The sequence below is a fragment of the Nicotiana tabacum genome, chromosome 9 (genome assembly GCF_000715075.1).
Source record: "Nicotiana tabacum cultivar K326 chromosome 9, ASM71507v2, whole genome shotgun sequence".
Classification (NCBI taxonomy): domain Eukaryota; kingdom Viridiplantae; phylum Streptophyta; class Magnoliopsida; order Solanales; family Solanaceae; genus Nicotiana; species Nicotiana tabacum.
The window spans coordinates 89858679-89881966 of NC_134088.1; the positions used below are offsets into that span (position 1 = coordinate 89858679).

Genomic DNA, 23288 nt, shown 5'->3' on the forward strand with positions numbered 1-23288 from the left:
AATGTAACACATATTTTTTTGTATGTTAAAAAAAGATATCTCATCTTATTTTAATACTATTAACTAACAAATTAACTAGGCAACGAAAAATACAAACACTTTGGTTATTCACAAGTTGATGAGGTATAAATAAATTTAGAGACTTCGTATTCTTAAATTTAACGCGCTAAGAAATTACCAAAATGTGTTGCCTATGAATATTTGTGCTACAAATAAGCCCGCCAATTATTATGCTAAAACAAGATTTATTTTAAATTTCACATAAGAATATGAGGAAAAAACAACACACAAAGACACACACACAAAAAAAAAAGAAAAAAAGAAAAAAAAAAGGTTGATAAAATATTGGTAACCTTTTTATTTCTTTTTCCTTGATGCTAAATTCCAACGAACAGAGGCAGAAGTATGCTATACTGAGAGGGGTTACTGACACCTGTAAAGTTCGGCAAAAATCATATATTTATATGTATATATTTTTAGAAAATAGTGGCATATTAGCACTGGCACCTTAAATATAAAATAGATTTTGGTTGAATCGAAAAGTGCACTCGCGATCTTCAAATCCTAGGTTCGCCTCTGCCAACAAATAGTTTAAAATGAGATGGTTAACTTGGAAACACAAGGATTTTTATTGAACAAAGATGTATATGAATTTTTCATCTTTAAGTAAATTATTTAAATTAACATGAATGATCTTTACAAAATAATTAAAGTAATGCAATTAAGATAAATATTTTTGTAATTAAGTGTTGGGACATGCTCAGCATGGGCCATCCCTCATCTAGTAGGAGAAGATGGCAAAACGACTAACTGGAAATTAAGGGAAAAGGCAAAAAATGTATTCACTCGTTCAACGACCAAAACCTGCCCAACAGCTAAATATCCAAATTCAGAAAATGAAAATTATGCCTGTAAAGTCGAATTTAAGATGTATGACTAGTTTAATATTGTTGAACTGATAGGATTGTAAACTGTTGATCATTTGATATATACCGAAAATAAATTTAACAGTATCAACATATCAATTAAAGAAGGCATAAAACTATGGTACACTAAAAAAGAGTCTAATACAAGTCCATTGACGCATGTATAAAAGAAAAGTTGAGAAGGCTGAAATATAAAAAGAGGGAAATGAAATACAATAATATAAAATTTCCACTCTAGAGGAGTTTTTCTTTAGCATGAATAACCACAACTATGTCTTCCTCCTGGCCATTGATGCAGAATTACCATCAAATAGTCCATCAATCAATGTTTCAATATCCTCTGGCTGGTACTTTACATACTTTTCTGATTGCTTTCCATTGTCCAAATACTGTCTAAACCTCCCAAAAAATGACCTATAAGCTGGAATTACCAAAGCTGATATCGAAACACGAAGCTCTGATTGAAGCTGCTCGTCACTTACAACCCAAGTGCTTTGACTCCTGTGTATTTCATCAAACATTGTATTGAAATTCTTGAACCTCTCTTTCACTGTTGTCTTCACTACTTTCCCATGGACTTGCATTCCGTCATGGCTTAGGATTTGGAGTACCTTACCCCATGTTTCCCTTTGGTAATTCTTGTGGTATTGTCTCACGATCGTTGATCTTCTCCTACACCACGTGTCGCCCATCACTTGGTGTATCTCCGCGGACCCTTTAACTTTTTGTAAGATATATCTACCATTGTTCATTAAGAAAATGTGGCGCAACGCAGGGTCTCTGTACAGGTTTGATTTGGCTTCAAGATTTGTATCTAAAAGGTCCATTATTGTGACTAACTGTATTGAGAACGGCATCGTCCCGGCTACTGTTTCAGAACTGTGGGGGCTTTCGCTCTCTGTTTCTACCTCCAATGTTGGTTTCAATTTGGCAGGGGAATTGGATTCCTCCAATTTTACATGTTGCTGGAAAATATGCTCTAGGGTATCTTTGTACTCACATGCATATTTTAGATAATTCATAACGTAACGCGTTAGAGGGTGCACTGCCCCACCCGGGACCGGTGTCCTCGCTACATCATTTTTTATGGAATTTTCGAGATCACAGAATATGCTCACAGCCGACTCTCCTATTCTGTCTCCTGTAGCTGAAATCTCCGAATTCAATTCGTTCTCACATTCATTGGAACACGACACGTTGATTGCTAGAATGAGATCACGTATAGCTTCATGCATGTCTAGATATTTGAACAGCTTCTCGGCTGAGCGTTTAGTCATTGAGACGGCCTCAGCAAAGTCGAGAAGCTGAATCACAATGGCGCGCGCCAGGTTGCTAAAGAGGCTTTGCGAAATTATAGGAGAATCGGAGAAAACAGAGTCCCCGAGTCTCTTTTCGCCAGGGAACAGAGTTGTCGAACAACTTTTCACAACTCTGATCCACCTCGTAATCTCTCCTTCTAGAGAATCCCATGGCATTCTTTGAACATCCTCCATGTTTATCCTCTCGAATTCGAGCTTTTTCATTTGTTCACTGAATGCATTTCTTCTCGATATCGAGTACACTTGACAACATTCTGTTTCATAGCCAGCCAAGATCATAGCCGAGGCAATTCGATTCATTCTTGTCACTATATCTGGAGAATACGACGGATATTCCTCGTCTCCGCTAGATTCTGAAAGTGTCAAAACACATTGCTCCCCATCTAATAGATTGTTCGCATTGAATGAAGAATTTTTAAGAATTCTAGAATTGGAAGACACTCTAGAATCTTCTAACAAGTTTCTCAATTCTTCTTCCATGAAAGTCATGGCACGTTGCAAGACCATGCTCGTTAGGTTCAACGACCTCGTGGTCGTTGAACCTGATGGAAATTCACTCAAGGAATTTGTCAATTTGGATAACATTATCACTGCTCCTATAAAACAAGTGTCCTCCTCTGTCGTCTTGCAAAATCTGGTGGCATTTTCGCAAGAGTTATACTTTTTGATCATGGACTCGACGATTTTGGAGAAAGTTTCGACCGAATCAGGGACTTCAGGGGGATTTGATTTATCATGGCACGTTGAAAGAACGTCTACGAATTGATCAATATCTTCGGATAACTTATTAACATCCTCAATGTGAGTGTTCAATGAATGATCTAACTCTTCTTGGCTGCTATTTCTGGAATGTTGATCAGCCCGTGACGCCTCGGTGGACGTGGCTGAACGGGGTGGTTTTGGGCTGCCTGTAAAGCTGGCATTTTTATCTAAGTGATTCTTCACCATTTTGCTATAATAGATCTCAAGAAGTAAATTAAAACAGAAGGGATAGTTCGTAAGAATATAACAAGCAATATGTTAATTGATGAAAAATGAAAAAAATCAAGAAAAAAGATGTGACATGTTGAATTTTGAAACAAGCAGTTTGGTAGAGATGGAGGAGAAATGGGGAAGGGAATGGAACAGGTTGATTGAGAATGAGAAATGATGAAGTTTTGGTTTTTGAGATTGTGCGAGTTTATGGGAAGATAGGTTTATTTTCGGGAGATGTTTGGTACAAGTTGACTGTTGACCCGGTTGACAAGCTTATTAAGCTAGTTGTGCTTCTCACGACTTACTTTTCTGTTAGCATTACTGCATTGCATTTTCTTAGTAATGGCTCCCCACTGTTTTGCCTTCTAATTATTGTTTAAAGCATCATCATTGCTTACCAGACCACATAATTATATTCATTAAAATCAGTCGATGAGATTAGGGCTAGTGATGCACTCCCGATTCTATCTTAACCTACAAAATTTTAACTCGCCTTAACTCCGCAAGGGCGGCTCCACCCAAAGCCACTAAAATCATTGCTTTAGGCCTGGAAATACTTGACGCTCCAAAATTACTCTCTGTGGTTTATATCAAATATATAATTTAAATAACTGTCACTTATTATATATAATAAAACGAATATAATAACTAGTACTAGTAATCTTTTTCAACCACTTGCTTGTCACCAATTATAAATCACATAGCTCGAAATTTATTGCTGTTTTCTAGAAATTTGGTTGAGACAGGGATGGATGAAAATAGTTGGCAATTCAAAATGCAACTAGTTCCATGTTTCTTTTCCTCTTATTTACTGCCCTCTGACTCAATAGTGTTCACAAGTCTTCGCGACTTGCTCCTGATTGGAACTATATGTTAATATGTTTAGTATTCCAGGTAAACACATATTCCCACATAACTGTTACTTAAAAAGGCTATGAATATATATTAGTGAGTTGAAAGTAAGCTAATGTTTCAAAATTTTACTTGCATCCAATGTTTACACCAAATCATATTTTTCTCTAAATGATGTACTTGTCCTTTTCTTCCAGTTATAAACTGCAATGCAATATTTGAATAATTCACCAAAAGAATTCTATTGTCACATATCTCAAAAGAGTTCTTATTACTAGTTTACTACTCCTAGTTAGAAGAAAACCAAAATAGATCGCTTCAATTTCATTTGCCAATCTAGGTGAACTGGAATTTCTAAATAATAAACTATACGCATTTAGACTTAGAAAATATCCCAAAGAATTTTTATTTATATGTATATTTCAGTTAAATATAACTAGAAGCTGCAGATTAATAAAAGGGTTCTATGGTGTAGTGGTTAGCACTCTGGACTTTGAATCCAGCGACCTGGGTTCGACTCCCGGTAGGACCTTTGGAATCTCTTACCCTTTGATTTTTCTCTCATTTAATTTTTCTTCTTTAGCACTCTTTTTCAAGGGAATCATTGTAAGAACAAATTTCACTTTAGTTTCAGCTAAGCACTTCAGAGTTCAGGCAGTTATTATGTATACCCTTTTGTACTTTAAATTGCCATATAATTTAATTGGACTAGAGTTGCCAGCTGCACCATATGTAAGGACTAAATCTATCCTCCTCTATCTTTTCCCCCTTTCCCACTACTTATAGGTTCAGTTTCATTCCAAAAAATAAGGAAAACAAAGTTATCAGGTCACCTTGGATACTGACCTTGCATAGGCTTTAATAATTGAGTCACCTTGGATATCGAGTGAGTGATTGCTCGAACTCGAAGTAAGATAACCCTTAGGCTTTAATAATTGAGTGAGTGATTGTTTCAAACTCAAACTCAAAATATTTTAGCCCGTAGGCTTTTTATGACCGCTTGTATCAAAAATTCTCTTGATGGTGGTTAGCCTTTAAGCCTGTTTGAATAATAAAGCAGGAAGATCTTTTCAAAGTGTGAGATATCTGAAAAAAGAAGTTCTCCTTTATAAGTCATTATATATGTGTTTGTATCTTGTGCCAGAGTTTGAGCAAAACTACGTGGGCATGGTTCGTTTTGACCATTTGGCCCTTACACTTTTCTCTATCGAGACCTTGTTCGACATGAATTTGATATGAAATAACTTTCTTGTGTCGAACTTAATTTATTCGATTGGTAGCCCCCCAGTATTCGAGGTTGATTACGAAGGAGCCTCGGATACTATTGATTTGTCCTCGGGTAGCACATAGTTGTTGCCTTATTAAAAACCTTGCCGGAAAAATCCATTTGGGATAAAAGCCGAACTAAGGGAAAAAAGAGTACAACGCGTGCTTTGAAACCAGAGGTCTTGATATTTTTTGTCGAATTCCTGTAATGAGTTAGTGTTGAATATACGTATATAGACGATAGAGAAGAGAAAATCATACCTTAACAATAATATCATTTGAGAAGCGATATGTTCCAATTGTTTGGTAATGGTTTTTCATCCATTGCTCTAAGTTTATAAGACCCTTTCCCGACTATATTGAGGACTTGATAGGGGCCTTCCCAATTTGGGCCGAGCTTCCCTTCATTAGGATCTCGAGTGTTGACGGTGACCTTCCTTAGGACCAAGTCCCCGGTCTTGAAATGGCGGAGGTTGGTTCTTCTGTTGTAGTACCTTTCGATTCGTTGTTTTTGTGCAACCATTCGAACCAGTGCCGTTTCTCGTTTTTCATCTAATAATTCGAGGCTAGTATTCATTGCATCGTAGTTCGATTCTTCCGATGTATGTTGGAACTTTGCGCTTGGTTCCCCGACTTCGACCTGAATTAAAGCTTCGTAGCCATACACTAAGGAAAATGGAGTCGCTCCTGTACTGGATTTAGATGTTGTCCGATATGCCCAAAAGACTTCGGGCAAAATTTCTCTCCACTTTCCTTTGGCTTCGTTCAATCTTTTCTTTATGTTTTGGATGATAATCTTGTTCGTTGATTCGGCCTGTCCGTTCCCACTAGGATGATATGGTGTTGACAGTATCCTTTTTATTTTATGATCTTCGAGAAATTTTATCACTCTACCGCCGATAAATTGCTTACCATTGTCACATGTTATTTCTGCTGGTATACCAAATATACACACGATGTGATCTCGGATAAAATCTATAACCTCTTTCTCTCTTACTTTTTTGAACGCCTATGCTTCAACCCATTTAGAGAAATAGTCAGTCATAAACAAAATGAATTTAGCTTTACCTGGGGCCGATGGTAGAGGGGCGACAATATCTATTCCACATTTCATGAATGACCATGGAGAAATTACCGAATGAAGCTGCTCTCTGGGTTAATGGATCATTGGTGCAAACCTTTGACATTTATCGCATTTACGAACGAACTCCTTAGTGTCCTTTTCCATGTTATCCCAGAAGTATCCTGCTCTGATGATTTTACGAATTAGTGGTTCGGCGCCGGAGTGGTTTCCACAGGTGCCTTCATGGTTTCCACGGTGTAGAGTTACCTATAGCTTGTCCAAATACCTCTGCATCCTATCTTCTCGAACTTCGAAAGTTTTGTTTACTTGGTTCACCACTAGTAAAGAGTCACATTTGGCTTCAATGACTTCTACTCCCAAGCTCTTAGCTAGCTCGAGACCTGCAATCATGGCCTCGTACTCGGCCTCATTGTTAGTTAATCTAGTAGTTTTGATGGATTGCCTAATAATGCCACCCCTGGGAGGTTTTAATACGATGCCAAGCCCGGATCCCTTCACATTTGAAGCACCATCTGTGTAGAGGGTCCAAACCCCCGACGATGTACCTGATTTTAACAAGAGTTCCTTTTTAACTTCGAGTATGAGGGTTGGTGTGAAATCGGCCACAAAGTCTGCTAAAATTTGGGACTTGATGGCCGTTCGAGGTTGATATTCAATATCGTACCCAATGAGTTCGACGGCCCATTTGGCCAGTCGGCACGATAGTTCGGGCTTGTGCAAAATGTTTTGAAGTGGGAAAGTTGTTAAAATGCATACGGGGTGACATTGAAAGTATGGTCTTAACTTTATAGAGGCGCTTATCAATGCAAGCTCCAATTTCTCTAAGTGTGGGTATCTAGTCTCTGCCTCTCCTAAGTCTGACTTACATAATAAACAGTAAACTGCGTACCTTGCTCTTCTCGAACTAGGACACCACTTATGGCAATTTTCGATACCGCTACGTATAAGTAAAGCTTCTCATCTGTCTTCAGAGTGTGAAGTAATGGTGGGCTCAATAGGTACCCCTTCAATTGTTCTAGTGCCTGTTGGCATTCAGGAGTCCAGGTGAAATCGCTCTTCTTTTTGAGTAGAGAGATGAATTTATGGCTTCGATCTGACGACCTTGAAATGAATCGTCCTAAGGTAGCTATCCGTCCGGTTAGCCTTTGCACTGCTTTCAAACTATCCATGACGGTGATGCCTTCGATGGCTTTGCTTTTGTCGGGGTTGATCTCGAACCCCTGATCCGACACCATGAACCCGAGGAACTTGTTCGATCCAACCCCGAAAGCACATTTCTTGGGGTTGAGCTTCATGTTGTATTTCCTTAAAATTTTGCACGTTTCCTGCAAATGAGTCAAATGGTTCTCTGTGCGCAGGGACATAACTAGCATGTCATCAATGTAAACTTCCATCAATTTACCTATTTGTTCTTCGAACATTTTATTCACTAGGCGTTGGTACGTAGCCCCTACGTTTTTTAGCCCGAATGGCATTACATTATAGCAATAGGTTCCATACTTAGTGACAAATAAAGTTTTTTCTTGGTCCTCCGGGTTCATGCTAATTTGATTGTACCCAGAATAGGCGTCGAGAAAAGTGAGGATCTCGTGACCAGCTATGGCATCGATCAAGCGATTGATGCTAGGCAGTGGAAAAGAATCTTTGGGGCATGCTTTGTTTAGATCTTTATAATCTACACACATTCTAAGTTTGTTCCCTTTTTTGGGGACTACAACCACATTGGCTAACCATTTGGGATATTCTACTTCCCGAATTGACCCTATTTTGAGAAGTTTAGTTACCTCATCTCTTACAAATGCATGTTTTACCTCGGATTGAGGTCGTCTTTTTTGCTTCATCGGTTTGAACCTAGGGTCCAAACTCAGTTGGTGCACTGTTATCGATGGTGGGATCCCTGTCATGTCAAAATGGGACCAAGCAAAATAATCTATGTTATCAATAAGGAATTGAATAAGTTTTTTCCTGAGTTCGGGAGTCAACCCCGTTCCCAGGTATACCTTTCTCTCGGGCAGACGTTCGATTAATATAACCTTCTCCAGTTCTTCGATCATCGACTTGGTGGCATTGGAGTCATCAGGGACGATGAGAGCTCGAGGTGTCGAAAACTCTTCCTCGTCATCTTCGATATCCTGCTTCACCGATTCGGTCGAGACTGGTTGCTGTGATTACTATTTGGTTTCTCGCCTATATTTTGTGCTCGACCTTTCTACGGCCGATAATGTTGGTATCGGTTTTATCTCATCGATCGCAAACATTTCCTTCGCAGCATGTTGCTCCTCGTATATTGTCTTCACATCGTCCGACGTAGGGAATTTCATCACTTGGTGTAGAATCGAAGGCACTACCCTCATATTGTGGATCCATGGTCTTCCGAGTAGGGCTTTGTACCTCATATCGCCTTCGATTACGTGGAATTTGGTGTTTTGGATGGTTCCAGCCACATTTACGGGCAGAATAATTTCCCCTTTAGTTGTTTCACTGGCCATATTGAAGCCGTTTAAGACCCAAGCTGCGGGCACGACTTGATTCTGTAAACCGAGCTTCTCCACTACCTAAGATCAGATGATATTCGCAGAGCTACCTGGATCCACTAAGACATGCTTAACTTGAAATTTATTTAATAGGATAGAAATTACCAGAGCGTTGTTCTGAGGTTGAGAGATGTCCTCGGCTTTTTCAATTCCGAATAATAAAGTGCCTTCGGGTACATAACCTCGAGTTCATTTTTCCCCTGTGGCCGGTATCTTGCCGTATTTGAGCACGGATCCCTATGGAGTATCAGCCCCACCGATGATCATATGAATGATATGCAAAGGTTCCTCTTGTTTATCTTTTTTGCTGGCGTCCCTTTCTATGAAGTGATTCTTGGCTCGGTCACTGAGGAACTCCCGAAGGTGGCCCTCATTGAATAGACGGGCTACCTCTTCTCTTAATTGTCTGCAATCCTCGGTTCGGTGGTCATGCATACCATGATACTTGCACATCGAATTTCGGTTCCTTTGGGAAGGGTCGGTTTGCATGGGTCTGGGCCACCTAGTATCTTTGATTCTTCCGATCGCCGATACAATACCTGATGCGTCGATGTTGAAATTATACTCCGATAGCCGAGGTGCCTCTATAGGATTGGCAAATTTATCAAAGCCACTCTTGCTCATAAGCCCCCAAGAATTTTTTCCTCGATCACTCCTTCGATTGTTCCGAGCGGCATTGCGCGTCGAACCGTTGTTCATTCGATCTGTGACATACAGTTGATATCGGTCTCTGTTTGGCCTTTGCTCTCTGTCGATGTCCCTCTGGTTTTTAATAGCTGTCCTGTTCTGATGCATGGATCCAGAAGGAGCTCCCAACTGGTCGTCTTCGACCTTAATTCTTGAATGATATCGGTTGTGTACATCCGCCCAAGTTATTGCTGGATACTCGATCAAATTTTGCTTCAGCCGACGTGATGCTATTGAACTTTGCTCGTTCAACCCTTGGGTGAAAGCTTGGACGACCCAGTCGTCTGTGACCGGTGGCAATTCCATGCGTTCTATTTGAAATCGGGACACGAACTCCCTCAGCATTTCATTACCCCTTTGTTTTACTTTGAAGAGGTCCGATTTCCTTGTTGCAACCTTTATGGCACCAGCATGTGCCGTTACAAACGAATCCGCTAACATGGCAAAAGAATCGATGGAATTTGGTGGCAGATTATGATACCAAATCATCGCTCCCTTTGAGAGGGTCTCTCCGAATTTTTTCAATAACACGGATTCGATCTCATCGTCTTCCAAATCGTTACCCTTGATGACACACGTGTAAGAGGTGATGTGTTCGTTGAGATCGGTCGTACCGTTATATTTGGGAATTTCGGGCATACGAAATTTTTGGGGGATTGGTTTTGGGGCTGCTCTCAAGGGAAAAGGCTTTTGTATGAACTTTTTCGAATCCAGCCCTTTTATCATTGGTGGAGCTCCCGGGATCTGATCGACCCTTGAATTATATTTTTCTACTTTTTTATCGTTGGCTTCGACTCGTTTTGTGAGTTCCTCGAGCAATTTAGTAATTTCGGGAGTAGTCCCCGATTCTTGCTCGTTTGACTTCACTATGACTGGCTCCGTTCTATGGGTGATTTCTCGAAGCGGATTGGGCTCCGGCCTGCTTTGTACCTGAGTTTGGCTCTGCAACTGAGCTATCGCTATTTGTTGGGCTTGTAACATCTCGAAGATCATCCGCAAGCTGACTCCGATCTCCTCCACGTTATGGGTGTCTCGAGCTACGGATTGAGTTCCACCCTGAATATTTTTTTCTGGTTCGGAACGTTAGTTTGCCTCAAGAGCCACTTGTGAATTGACATCTAGCAGTACTTTGACTCGGATTTCTGGTACTTCGACTCGAGCTTTAGTGACATCATTAAGTGGCCTTCCGGCCCTGGGTATCAAGTTGTTGGTTTCATCTTGAAGGCTGGCTTTGTGGTCGATAGGTAAAGCCATCAATCGAGGGTTTGCCATTGCTGATTCGAAGTTGTAACTGGTGTGTATTGCAGATTTGTATCAAATAACCACTGTTATCCTTAGCCCCATGGTGGGCACCAAACTGTTTACTCGGAAAGTCGGATATAGTTAAATTTATAAGTAGTTCTAAGGATATGTGATATAGCTTGACATAAATCATTCGTAGAAGTGAAAATGTTTAGATTCTTGGATATAAAAATAGGATATAAATTATTGAACAAGAAGAGTGAGTATGTTGAGTAAAACAAGCTCAAGAGATTTATTCTTCAATAAGAGAAGTAGTCTTTTCTTACAATGTGTGAACTTTTTCATGTGCTTACAAGGATTCCTCTGTTTATAGTAGAGGGATCTTACTTTATTTATAATAAAAAATATATAGTGGAGAGTCCATGATGAATTGTCTCTTTCTCGATTCCCGCCAAGATTCTCTCCCATAGTGCGGTTGCAACGGCTCTTGTCTGCGAGCTCAATACTGGCTCGAGCTCGGTATTGGGTCGAGCCCTCGTCCTTGGTTTGAGTTCTCCATTCGGGGTGAGTGTCAATCGGTCTGTGCGTCTCCGACAACCTTCACGTTGCCTTACGGTTCGATTTGGTCATGGGCTCAATAATGATACCGAGGCGATTCCTCGATCGGTCTTGGAGCTCGAAGCTTGTTTGTACTATCTTCGGAACTCATCTCGAAGTCTCACTTCGGTCGCTTACCATTCGAACTCGATCAAACGTACGAAGGCCGAAATCTATTTCGACTTTATACAAGCATGTAATTAGAGTATTAAATTTAAAGGGGAAAGAATAAGAATCCAGAATTTACAGAAACAAGGATTGGTTCTTGTGCGTAACGTCTTTTGGTTCTCTAAATGAAGGGAAAGATCACTAGTCACTTCCAAGATCGAGCTAAGATACACTTTGGCAAATTAAACCAATCTAAATGCCCAGATGAATAAGATTAGGGGTAGCAAAACTAACCCAAACCCTTTCGATCCGTCCAAGTTTTAATTGGTTTGGGCTAGAATGATTTTGCAAATGGGCTGTTTTGGGCTAGCTCAAGTTAACCCATCAAAAATCATCAGCCAAATAGACTCATGATGATGCCCAACTTTGACCCATAGAAATACTTAATCATAGAGTTCTACATTGACCCATGTTCTAGAAAATATATTTTATTTTTCCATATTTGGTTGATATCCTCAGAAAGAAAGTACTCATTTTATTTAGATGAAAGAAAATAGTTTTTCTACAACATGAAAAGAAAATATTTTTTTTTGTTGAAATAAAAAAAAATAGTTTTTCTACAACAGGAAAAGAAAGTACTCATTTTGTGAAAAAAATACATTTTCTACATCATGAAAAGAAATTATTTTTTTTGTTGAAACAAAAAAAAATACTACTTTTTATACAACATGAAAAGAAAGTACTCATTTTATGAAAAATAAAAAATATATTTTCTACATCATGAAGAAAGTACTTATTTTGTTGAAATGAAAGAAAATAATTTTTTTACAACATGAAAATAAAGTACTCATTTATGAAAAAGAAAATACTTTTTCAACATCAGGAAAAGAAATTACTCTTTTTGTTGAAACAAAAGAAAATACTTTTTCTACAACATGAAAAGAAAGTTGTCACGATCCGAAATTTCCACCTTCGGACCGTGATGGCACCTAGCATTTCACTTGCTAGGCAAGCCAACGTTAGAATAATATTATCCTAACAAAAGAACAAATGCGAAAGTAAGGTCTGAAATATAGTGAATAATCCATAAGAACAATGGTGTCTAAATACCATCCCAGAATTGGTTTCACAAGTGCACAAGCTTCTAGAATAATACAAATAAGGGCCTGAATAAAATAAAGTTGTCTGAAAATAAACATACAGCTAAAGTAAAGTAGACGGGGACTTCAGAACTGCGGACGTCGTGCAGTTATACCTCAAGTCTCCTCTAAGTAGCTGAAATTCAAGCAAGTTTATGGTGCAACGCTGGGACCAACTCCAAAATCTGCACAAAAAGTGCAGAGTATAGTATCAGTACAACCGACACCATGTACTGGTAAGTGCTGAGCCTAACCTCGATAAAGTAGTGACGAGGCTAAGGCTGGTCACCTACATTATCCTATACGCAATATTAGTAACAACAAATAATAGAAATAAATCGGGTAACTCATTTATAATAATTGAAGTCAACTCAGCAGTCATAACCAATTATCATTTCCATCAATTCTGTTGCAACGTGCAATCCGCTCTCACAATATATTCACATTCAATTCTGTTGCAGCGTGCAACCCGCTCTCACAATATATTCACATTCAATTCTGTTACAGCGTGCAACCCGCTCTCACAATATATTCATTTTCAATCCTCTCATATAATTATTTTTAATCAAGTATATATATTAACTTTTAAATAAGTCTATTGCGGCATGCAATTCGGTCCCCCAAATATTGACTTTTAATAAGCCTGTTGCGGCGTGCAACCTGATCCTCCAATATGAACTTTTTAATAAGTCTGTTGCGGCGTACAACCCGATCCTCCAATATATCCATTTCAATCTATTCTGTTGCGGCATGCAACCCGATCCTCCAATATATTCATTTACCAATTCTTATAGAAGAAATTTCCCCAATAAATACAATAATTAATATAAAATTATAAGAAAACAAGCATACAATAATTATGATTTAATTATGAAATAAACATTGACAAATAGCAAATTATTATGGAAATCAGGGAAAACATAGGCAGTTTAATATTTAATATGCTAAATGTCAAATAACAATTAAGATACATAATTCAAATAGCATGTAACAATTAATGAAGGAATTCAAGAATTAATATTTGACAAAGAATAGGAGAGAAACAATTATTATAATAATTAATTCATGATTTAAAACGATTTATGATTTTTTAAGTAATTATGCAAACAATTAATTTGACGACGTATAGACACTCGCCACCTCGCCTATATGTCGTTCACATGCATTTCACATAACAAATAGTTTAAGGATTCTATTCTCTCAAGTCAAGGTTAACCAGGACACTTACCTCGCTTTGTAAATTCCAATCAATTACTCGACCACAACTTTTCCTTTTAAATTTATCTCCAAAAGCTTCAAATCTATTCACAAACAATTCGATATACTCAATACGAATCATAGGAATTAATTCCATATGAATTTATTAATTTTTCGGATAAAAATCTAAAATTTATTTAAATATTCGACAGTGAGACCCACGTCTCAAATCTCGAAAAAAATCGCGAAATCCGAACACCCGTTCCGCTACGAGTTCAATCATATAAAAATTATCCAATTCCGATATCAAATGGACCTTCAAATCTTAAATTTTTGTTTTTGGAAGATTTTATAAAAATCTGATTTTTCTTTCATAAATTCACGGATTCATGATATAAATAAGTATGGAATCATGAAATATAATCAATATAGGATAAGAAACACTTACCCCAATATTTTCCCGTGAAAATTGCTCAAGAATCACCTTACCCGAGCTCAAAAATTGGAAATTGTTGAAAATGGGTCGAAACCCCATTTTCAGAACTTAAGTTCTGTTTCTCGGATTTTTACCCTTTGCGAACGCGGTCAGTGCCTCGCATTCGCGAAGCATAAAATTTGCGCTGCCAAATTTTACTCTTCGCGAACGCGAAGCTTGCCTGGCTTGGCCTTCGCGAACGCGAATGCAATTTCCTGGTTAGCCTCTTTTCCTTCGCGAACGTGAGGCTTCGATCGTGAACGCGAAGCTTTGCACCTCAAGCCTTCGTGAACGCGTTCACTCTGTCGCGAACGAGAAGTACAAAATGTGCCAGCCCCAATTTGTTCTTCGCATTCGCGAGAGTACCTTCGCGAACGCGAAGAAGAATACACCAGAAGTCTGAAGTCTGTAGAAAATCAGATTTCCTAAGTCCGAAATCATCCCGTAGTCCATCCGAAACTCACCCGAGCCCTCGAGGCTCCAAACCAAATATGCACACAAGTCCTAAAATATCATACGAACTTGCTCGCGCGATCAAATCGCCAAACTAACACCTAGAACTACTAATCAGACATCAAATCAAAGGAAATTTTCAAGAAAATTTTAAAACTTATATTTTTACAACCGGACGTCCGAATCACATCAAATCAACTCCGTTTCTCACCAAATTTGGCAGACAAGTCATAAATATTATAGTGGACCTATACCGGGCTCCAAAACCAAAATACACACCCGGTGTCAATAAATCCATTATCAGTAAATTCTTAAAAAATTATTAAGCTTTCAAGCTTTTAATTTTTCATCAAAATTCCATATCTCGGGCTAGGGAACTCGGAATTCGATTCCGGGCATACGACCAAGTCCTAAATCACGATACGGGCCTACCGAAACTGTCAAAACACTTATCCGAGTTTGTTTGCTCAAAATGTTGACCAAAGTCAACTTAGTTGAGTTTTAAAGCTCTATTTCACATTTTAATCTATTTTTTACATAAAAACTTTCTGTAAAATTGTATGGACTGCGCACGCAAGTCGAGAAATAATAATTAGTATTTTTCGAGGTCTTAGAACATAGAATTACGTATTACATTTAAAGATGACATTTTGGGTCATCACAAAAGTACTCATTTTATGAAAAAAAAAAAAAACCTTTTCTACATCATCAAAAGAAAATATTATTTTTGTTGAAAGAAAAAAATACTTTTTCTACATCATGAAAATAAAGTACTCTTTTGTTAAAACAAAAGAAAATACTTTTTCTATAACATGAAAAGAAAGTATTCATTTTATGAAAAAAAAATAATTTTTCTATATCGTGAAAAGAAAGTACTTATTTTATTGAAATGAAAGAAAATACTTTTTCTACATCATAAAAAAAAATTATTTTGGTGAAATGAAAAGGAAAATATTCTATCTACAACATTAAAAGAAAATACTATTGTGAAAAAGAAAATATTTTTTTTACATCATGAAAAGAAAGTACTCTTTTTGTTGAAACAAAAGAAAATATTTTTTCTACAAAATAACAAAAAAAAGTACTCATTTTGTAAAAAAAAAAATACATTTTCTACATCATTAAAAAAAGTATTTATTTTATTGAAATGAAAGAACTTTATACTTCATAAAAAAAATATTCATTTTGTTGAAATAAATAAGAAGATACTATATCTGCAACATTGAAAGAAAGTACTTTAAATAATATTTCTATTTAGGTTGAGGGGTTGGGGGTTGGGGTGGTGTGGGTTTGGGTTGGGGTGCTGGGAATGTCTAATTTTACTACTTTTTTATTATTCTGATCTTTGTTAATGTTATAAAATGAAGAACTATCAAATAATATTCTAAATCCATAGAGGAAAGAAATCATTTGGCACGAATTAATATTTATTCCGAAACATAAGTTAATTTTTTATATATGCTTGTTTAAAAGTTGAGAATATTGCAAAGATTTAGGTCAATTTGGGCGGGTTGAGTTACAACCCATTGTTTAGCCCATTTTTTCCTATGTATACTATAATAGAAATTTATTTATCCATTTTCTCTAGGTTTTGTAGTATCTAGGTTTTTTATTACAAACTGTATGTTTTACCCCTTAAAAAGCTCTCACCCGTTATTAGCACCTTCAATTAAGGGATTGAATTATATCGTTTCCTTTTTTCTCTACTCCACTCCCTCCTTTTTCTTCTATGAAGATCTGGAAGATCCTTCTTCTTCCAATATTATTTTACCAAATATTTTCTTCCAATTTCTCGATAACTCTATACAAGATACTCGTTTCTGGTATAAGAAGCCACAAGAAAAATACAAATGGACAAAAAAAGTCTTGAACCAAAAAAGAAGCCATACTTGCCATAGAAATAGAACCAAAGAAATGGTTATTTTTTGTACGGTAACATTTTCGATCCTATACAATTTTGAAGATCCATCACAGTAATTATAGGAAATCTAAAAATTTTCTACCTATACACGTTAGTACTCTAAAAACTAATATAATTCTGACACAAGATTGTATTTTACTTGTATCAATGTTGTATCAAGTATTCTTTCATGTATTAATGCATAAATATAATTCAGATACAAATTTGATACAATTCTGATACAATTACGATACAATTTAAAACCAACTCTAAACTTAAAGTGATACAATATCGTATTATACTTGTATTAGTATTGTATCATGTATTGTTTTAGGTACAAATTGTGATGCAATCATGATACAATTCTTACTTATGATACAATTTTGATCTTCATTTTTTTCAAGTTTCAATCTAAAACATCCACCTAGAACCAACTCTAAACTTAAATTATGATACAATATTGTATTATAATAGTATTAGTATTGTATCAGAAATATCTTAGGTATCAGTGTATCAAATACAATTCAGATACAATTATGATACATTTACCATACAATCGTAATACAATTCCGAAACCTCTTCTTCCTCGAGTTTCAATTTGAAGTTCTACCTAAAACCAACTTTAAACTTAACTAATCTCCCTTAAAATTGAGATATGAACCCTAAAGGATATTTTCAATCGTTTTCAAGAACACCCAATTCAAAAAAATCATAAATTCGTAAAATCCGGATATCTAATTCAAAACTTCAAAGCTTTTTAATGGTATGTCAATGGCAGACCCCTATACCTGCAATTTCAAAGATAATGTCGATGGATTTGTCAATAGTTGATACTTTTTAATGGTTGTTAGTAGAATTGATTCAGAGAAATATATGATGCTATAATTTTAGAGAGATAATAGTTTGATTTGTATGAAAGAGAGTGAGAGAGAGATTGGTTGATTTGTATGAAAGAGAGAATGACTTTAAATTTTTTTGAAATTAGGAAGAAAATCGTGATTGTAGGAACTAATTAAGCTGATAGATGGGGATGTGGGGATACTGTTACAAATTAATCCTTATATTTAAGGGATCTTTCTTTTATCATGATTTTGTACATAAATAGTAAATATAGATACACAATATAATTTGTAAGGAACACAAAGAAAAGTAGTTAATAAGTTTCTAATACAGTATAGCTAGGTAAAAATCTCTTGTTTAGCCCATCTTGACTCAGTCCATCTTAATCAAAGTAAAATTTGGGCATGATTGGATAATGTCCCATTTAATGAGGCAGCCCATTTTGACCGGCCCAAATACAACCCATTTGACACCCCTAAATAAGAGAAATCTGATTACGGTTATGTACGTTAAGGACTAAAGTGATGAGGTCTTTCTCTGTTGTTCTGTTCCCGCCACGAGAAAGACGCACGGAAGACATTAAAATATCTGTCACAAATGTCACATATTTTATGCGTTTAAAACTGAAAATCAAGCACTATACTAATTATAGAGAAAGTATATTATTATACATGATTTATTTATAACAAATATGTTTTTATTGTATTCTTATGCTTCAAAGCAAACGATCCCTCTAAAGTTAAACTAAAATAAATTAAATTGTTCTCTAATGCGAACAACCCTAGAACTTTTCTTAAACAGTGCACTGCGAAGGGAAACGACATTAAACTACTTAACTTGTTTGCATGAATGACCTGAAAAACACATGTGTAGTTCTAGAAGTCTCATTTGATCGAGAACCAGCAGGAAAACTCCTTGCACAAAATTTTCAGCGTTATGCTTCCAGAAAATATGTATATATATGATATATCCTTATATAGTGGATCAATCTTGAATCTTCTTGAGAAGTCCTGAAACTCTAGAGGGAAAAAAGGTGTCCGAACTGACATAAACATAAAAGGGACAGTTCGATGCATAAAGTATTCCACGTTCACGAAGGGGCGGTCCGGTGCACAATCGTATTCTGCATTCACGAAAGGTTCGGGGAAAGGCCGCACCTTAAGGGGGTGTGATGTATGCAGCCTAACCTGATGCAAGCATCAATGACTGATTCCACGACTCGAACCCGTGACCTATAGATCACACGATAAAATGATCACATTTTACTATGATAAAGTAATAAATCGAAACAAGAATATTAAGTATAGTAATTAATCAAGACGAAGTGAAAATTTTATGTTACAAATACACATGTCATGAAATTACATTTGTCCAGCCAGGAATTTCTCCAAAAACAATAACCAATGAGTATTACTATCTGATTTGGTAATTTCTTCAGGTCAATATGTTTTATTTTCAATTAAATCACCATTTCAGCATTTTGTAAGTTATGATAGTAATGTTATGGAAAAATCAATGGATTTATTTGCATAAATAAGAATTTTAAGTTTTATCTGATGATAATGCAAAATATTACACAATCAAGTCATGACTTATTTAAAAGTCATTTGTTGATAAGTGAAGTGACTAATTAAATATGAGTTAATATGTTGTAATTATTTTCGGTTGGATTTTAATTTCGTACTTAACAACTTCAGTTTTATAAACAATAAAAAGCAATAGCGGATGTAATTCATAGTGATTTTGGCTCAACCAAACTCAGTATTTTTTATATAACATATAAATATGTATGTGAATAATAATAAAGTGTCAACAAATAGTAGAGTTTGAACTTATAATTTTAAAAAGATAATAAATTTTACAAAAAAAATCTAAAAATCTAACCCATTAATTAAAATCCTGAATCCATCTTTAATAAAAGACACTGGTGCACATAACCTAAGTCCGACATTAATGAACTACCATCTTTTGATAGAGAATGAGGAAAGGACTGAGTTTTCAATTAGTGTCCATTTCTTTAGTTAGAAAATCAGCGAATCAACCTGCTCACGCTTTAGCTAGGGCGATTATTTTTGACGTTTGGTTCGATGAAATGGGAGTTTGTCCCACCATCTTTTATTTATGATGTACTAGCTTTTGATTTGAGTAATATTTGAGCCTTTATTTTTTATAAGGAAAAAAAGAGAATGAGGAAAAGAAGATTTGACTCATCCAACTCTGCGCTTGGAATATTTCTACGTGGATAGAGAAGATGACTTCACAAATACGCGGTTAATTTATCTCGTTTTCATGGGTTTTCGATGTAAGCAATAATCTAATCGGTTAGTAAAACTTAAAATAAGAAAGAAAATAAAAGAGGAAGATTCAGAGGGAAAAACTCCAAAAGTTAAGAGTAGAACCGTACACGTTTTGCGGGTATAAATATGAGACACGGTTTTACTATGAAGTAATAAAACTTTTGCTTAAATACCCACCATAATCAAGAAGCAAAAAAGCAAAAGCAAAAGCAATAGAATACGTCTTTGTCCCAAAACCTCCTGATTTTTTCAATCGTAATCTCCAAAATTAATTAGAAAATGGCTCTTAAAGCAGTTCCAGCTTCTCAAGTTCCATACATTGATCAATTCCATGAAAATAATGTCACATATGCCCTCTACAATGGTAATTAACTCCTCCATTTCTTGTTTTGTTTCAGCCTTCTTCCCCTTACCTTATTTCCTTGAGATGATTTTTTACATGCATATAGGGGAAGATGATGTTGGTGAGAGGAGAAAAATGGCAACATTCATTTTAAAGGAGAATAAGTTTGTAGTGATGGGACATAGAGGAAGTGGAATGAACATGTTACAATCTTGTGATAGGAAATCAAAAGCAATTAAAGAGAATACGTTGCGTTCATTCAATGAAGCTGCTAATTTCAACGTCGACTTCATCGAATTTGATGTTCAGGTGAGGCGATAACCCTCAAAATCATGCATTTTTCAGACCATTTTTCAATCTTCTGTTTCCAATTTTCTTTTTTTAATGTTGTTTTCGGTGGTTGAATATTATTACTAGCTTTTTTACGTGTCAACACAACTTTGAGTAATTTAGTTTATTATTATTACATGGCAGAGGTGTTGAGAATTGTTTTTGATCCTTTTTGGAAAACTGTTGGAAAGAGTTTAAAATAGCCTTTGGTTACCGTCAACATCTAGAAACGACACGAGCCACCGCGTATACGTGGCAGGTGGTGTCCAAATTTGTCACAAAAATCTATCGATAACACATCATTTACTTGGTCAAATAAGTAGTTTTTTTCCTTATATAAGTATTTACCGAAACTTTTAATTTTTTGTTAATATTTTTAATCCTCATAAAATCATAGCGTATAATACTATTTATACTGTGTCTAATATACAAAACTCTATTAAATATTTTGAAGAACTGATCCGAATTCTCACCACAATTTAGATGTTTTGATCTTTGTAATCCGAACTCATCATTTCTTTTTGTAACCGGAGTATTTATTTATTTATCTATTTGAATAGAGAGGCAAAAGCATTGATAGAAGTTCAATCCTAAGATTTGTGGATTCTACCTTAACAACTGAAGTTTGATAATACGGCAAACAGGGTTCCGTTGTATCTTACTATAAGAAATGCTTACTATATATAGAAGTAACATGGATTTTATCTCTAGTTATGTTACATTGTCATTCAAAAATCACACTATGGCAGCATCTACTTGTGAATTGTCTGAGCTAAATATTTTCTTCTTTCATATTGTGATTTGTGTATCATATTTGAACTCAATGAAGGCACTGATTCTTTCTTTGTCTTTTCAATTTTTTTTCCTCCTTTCAAAATCGGCCCTGGTTCTTTGGTAGGTTTGCTTGCAAAATATAACAGGCAAGCAAAGAACCATAGATGAAACTGTGTATCAAAATCTTTTTGTAGGTAACAAGAGATGGCCGTCCAGTTATTTTCCATGATATCTTTATTCTTACACAAGAAGAGGTTGGTTTTACAGAAAATCCATTATAATCAATGCTTAAATATAATAACTTGAGGATGTCCTGACTCTCAATATGGACATTGCAACAACTTTTTCAGGGCAAGTTGATTGAGAAAAGAGTTACAGACCTCACTTTGGAGGAGTTCCTTTCATATGGACCTCAGAATGCCTCAACAAACGTAATGGATTCTTCGCTCTTTGTACTATAGAGGGTTCCAACTTTGTGAAACTACACTGATATTCTTCTTAAATAGGTGGAAAAACCTTTATTCAGAAAAATGAAAGATGGGAGAATCTTTGAATGGAAAGTTGACGAGGATGATCGATTCTGTACACTAGAAGATGTGTTTGAGAATGCCAGTCAGTCTGTAGGATTTAACATAGAGTTTAAGTTTGATGATAACAGAAGTTATAAAGAAGAAGAACTTGTTGGTGTTATTCAAGCAGTTTTGCAGGTAGTGCAATGCTAGCAATCATTTGACAGAAGTAGTGTCTCTTCTTTTCCTATGACACTAAAAATTGTACTAACATTTTTTGTATAACATACTATGAGCCAGGTAGTATTCAAGCAGGGCAAAGGCAGATGCATTATGTTCTCAAGCTTTCAACCAGATGCGGCTCGACTGATCAAGAAGCAGCAGACCACTTATCCAGTGAGCAATGACATTTGCAGTTCCATAACTACGCCGAACTAGCTTCTTAGATTGGACATTTTGTTTGAACATTTCTTGAAATGTGTCATCTATGACCATCCAGGTTTTCTTCCTAACAAATGGAGGATCTGAAATTTATTCCGACATCAGAAGGAACTCATTGGATGAGGCAATTAAGTTGTGCTTAGAAGGTGGTTTACAAGGAATTGTCTCAGAAGTCAAAGCCATTTTAAGAAATCCAACAATGATAGCAAAAATCAAAGAATCCAATCTTTCCATTTTGACGTATGGCCAGCCAAAGTAAGTTTGACATCTTGTTGCATTTAATAAAAAGAAGTGATTAGACTGTAGTTTAAAGACCTAGTGTAGTAATAACAGAAATACAATTTATACAATTGCAGCAATGAGCAGGAGGTGGTTCACTTGCAATACATGATGGGTGTTGAGGGAGTGATAGTAGATTTTGTTAAAGAGATTACTTTAGCTGTTTCCCAGTTTTCGAAGCCAGTACATGCTGGAAAAGAAGGCTTGTCATTGTTGGAGAAGAGGCTACTAGCAGAGAAACGAACTCCCTGTTCGGACGATGAACTCTCATATTTCCGTAGGCTTGTACCAGAGTTCATACATTCTTGAACTGCTGTGTCACAAACTTTGCAATTTTATGTTTTTTTTCCCTCTTTCATTTCTTTTTATTTAGGTTTGTTGTTGTACCTTTTCAATATTAGTTCGTGTAATATAGTTTGGAATAGGGATATGTATTATGAAAAGGATATTTGACAATCAACTGTAAACAGGGGATAAATGAGGTTTGTACAAAAGTGCTTTCCCCATTTTTGTTGCATTGATGCACGAGGTACGATAACGAAGAGTTACCTAGTAATCTCTCTGTAACTTTCACTTCATCACAGATAGTAGAAATCTATCAACCACAGTTAAAATGAATGGTTAAACATCTATTACATCCTGAAATTGACTACTTCAAGGACACTCTTAAGCAATTTAGAGGGTGATATAAAGGCCATCATTTTTTGCAGCATAGATAGGC

At 36.2% G+C, this 23288-nt stretch overlaps 2 protein-coding genes and 1 non-coding gene across 4 annotated transcripts; 2 read left to right on the top strand and 1 right to left on the bottom strand.

The window, feature by feature from the left end:
* Window positions 1-1090: 1090 nt before the first annotated feature.
* Window positions 1091-3454, bottom strand: LOC107763023 (exocyst complex component EXO70C1-like). The gene has a single exon (XM_016581430.2). It carries the CDS (start codon window positions 3191-3193, stop codon window positions 1196-1198), a length of 1998 nt encoding a protein of 665 aa, XP_016436916.1. The 5' UTR covers window positions 3194-3454; the 3' UTR covers window positions 1091-1195.
* Window positions 3455-4532: 1078 nt separating this feature from the next.
* Window positions 4533-4604, top strand: TRNAQ-UUG (transfer RNA glutamine (anticodon UUG)). Its single transcript has one exon. It is a non-coding gene; the product is annotated as a tRNA-Gln (tRNA).
* Window positions 4605-20055: 15451 nt separating this feature from the next.
* LOC107763020 (glycerophosphodiester phosphodiesterase GDPD3) lies at window positions 20056-23123 on the top strand. 2 transcript variants are annotated; one of them, XM_016581428.2, is made up of 8 exons: window positions 20056-20255; window positions 20341-20543; window positions 21533-21592; window positions 21689-21769; window positions 21845-22045; window positions 22148-22243; window positions 22347-22543; window positions 22645-23123. In XM_016581428.2, exons 1-8 carry the CDS (start codon window positions 20171-20173, stop codon window positions 22874-22876), a joined length of 1155 nt encoding a protein of 384 aa, XP_016436914.1. In that variant the 5' UTR covers window positions 20056-20170; the 3' UTR covers window positions 22877-23123. The 2 variants fall into 2 exon arrangements, with proteins under 2 accessions (XP_016436914.1, XP_075077942.1); XM_075221841.1 differs by having other exon boundaries at window positions 22622-22818.
* The last annotated feature ends 165 nt before the right edge of the window (window positions 23124-23288 follow it).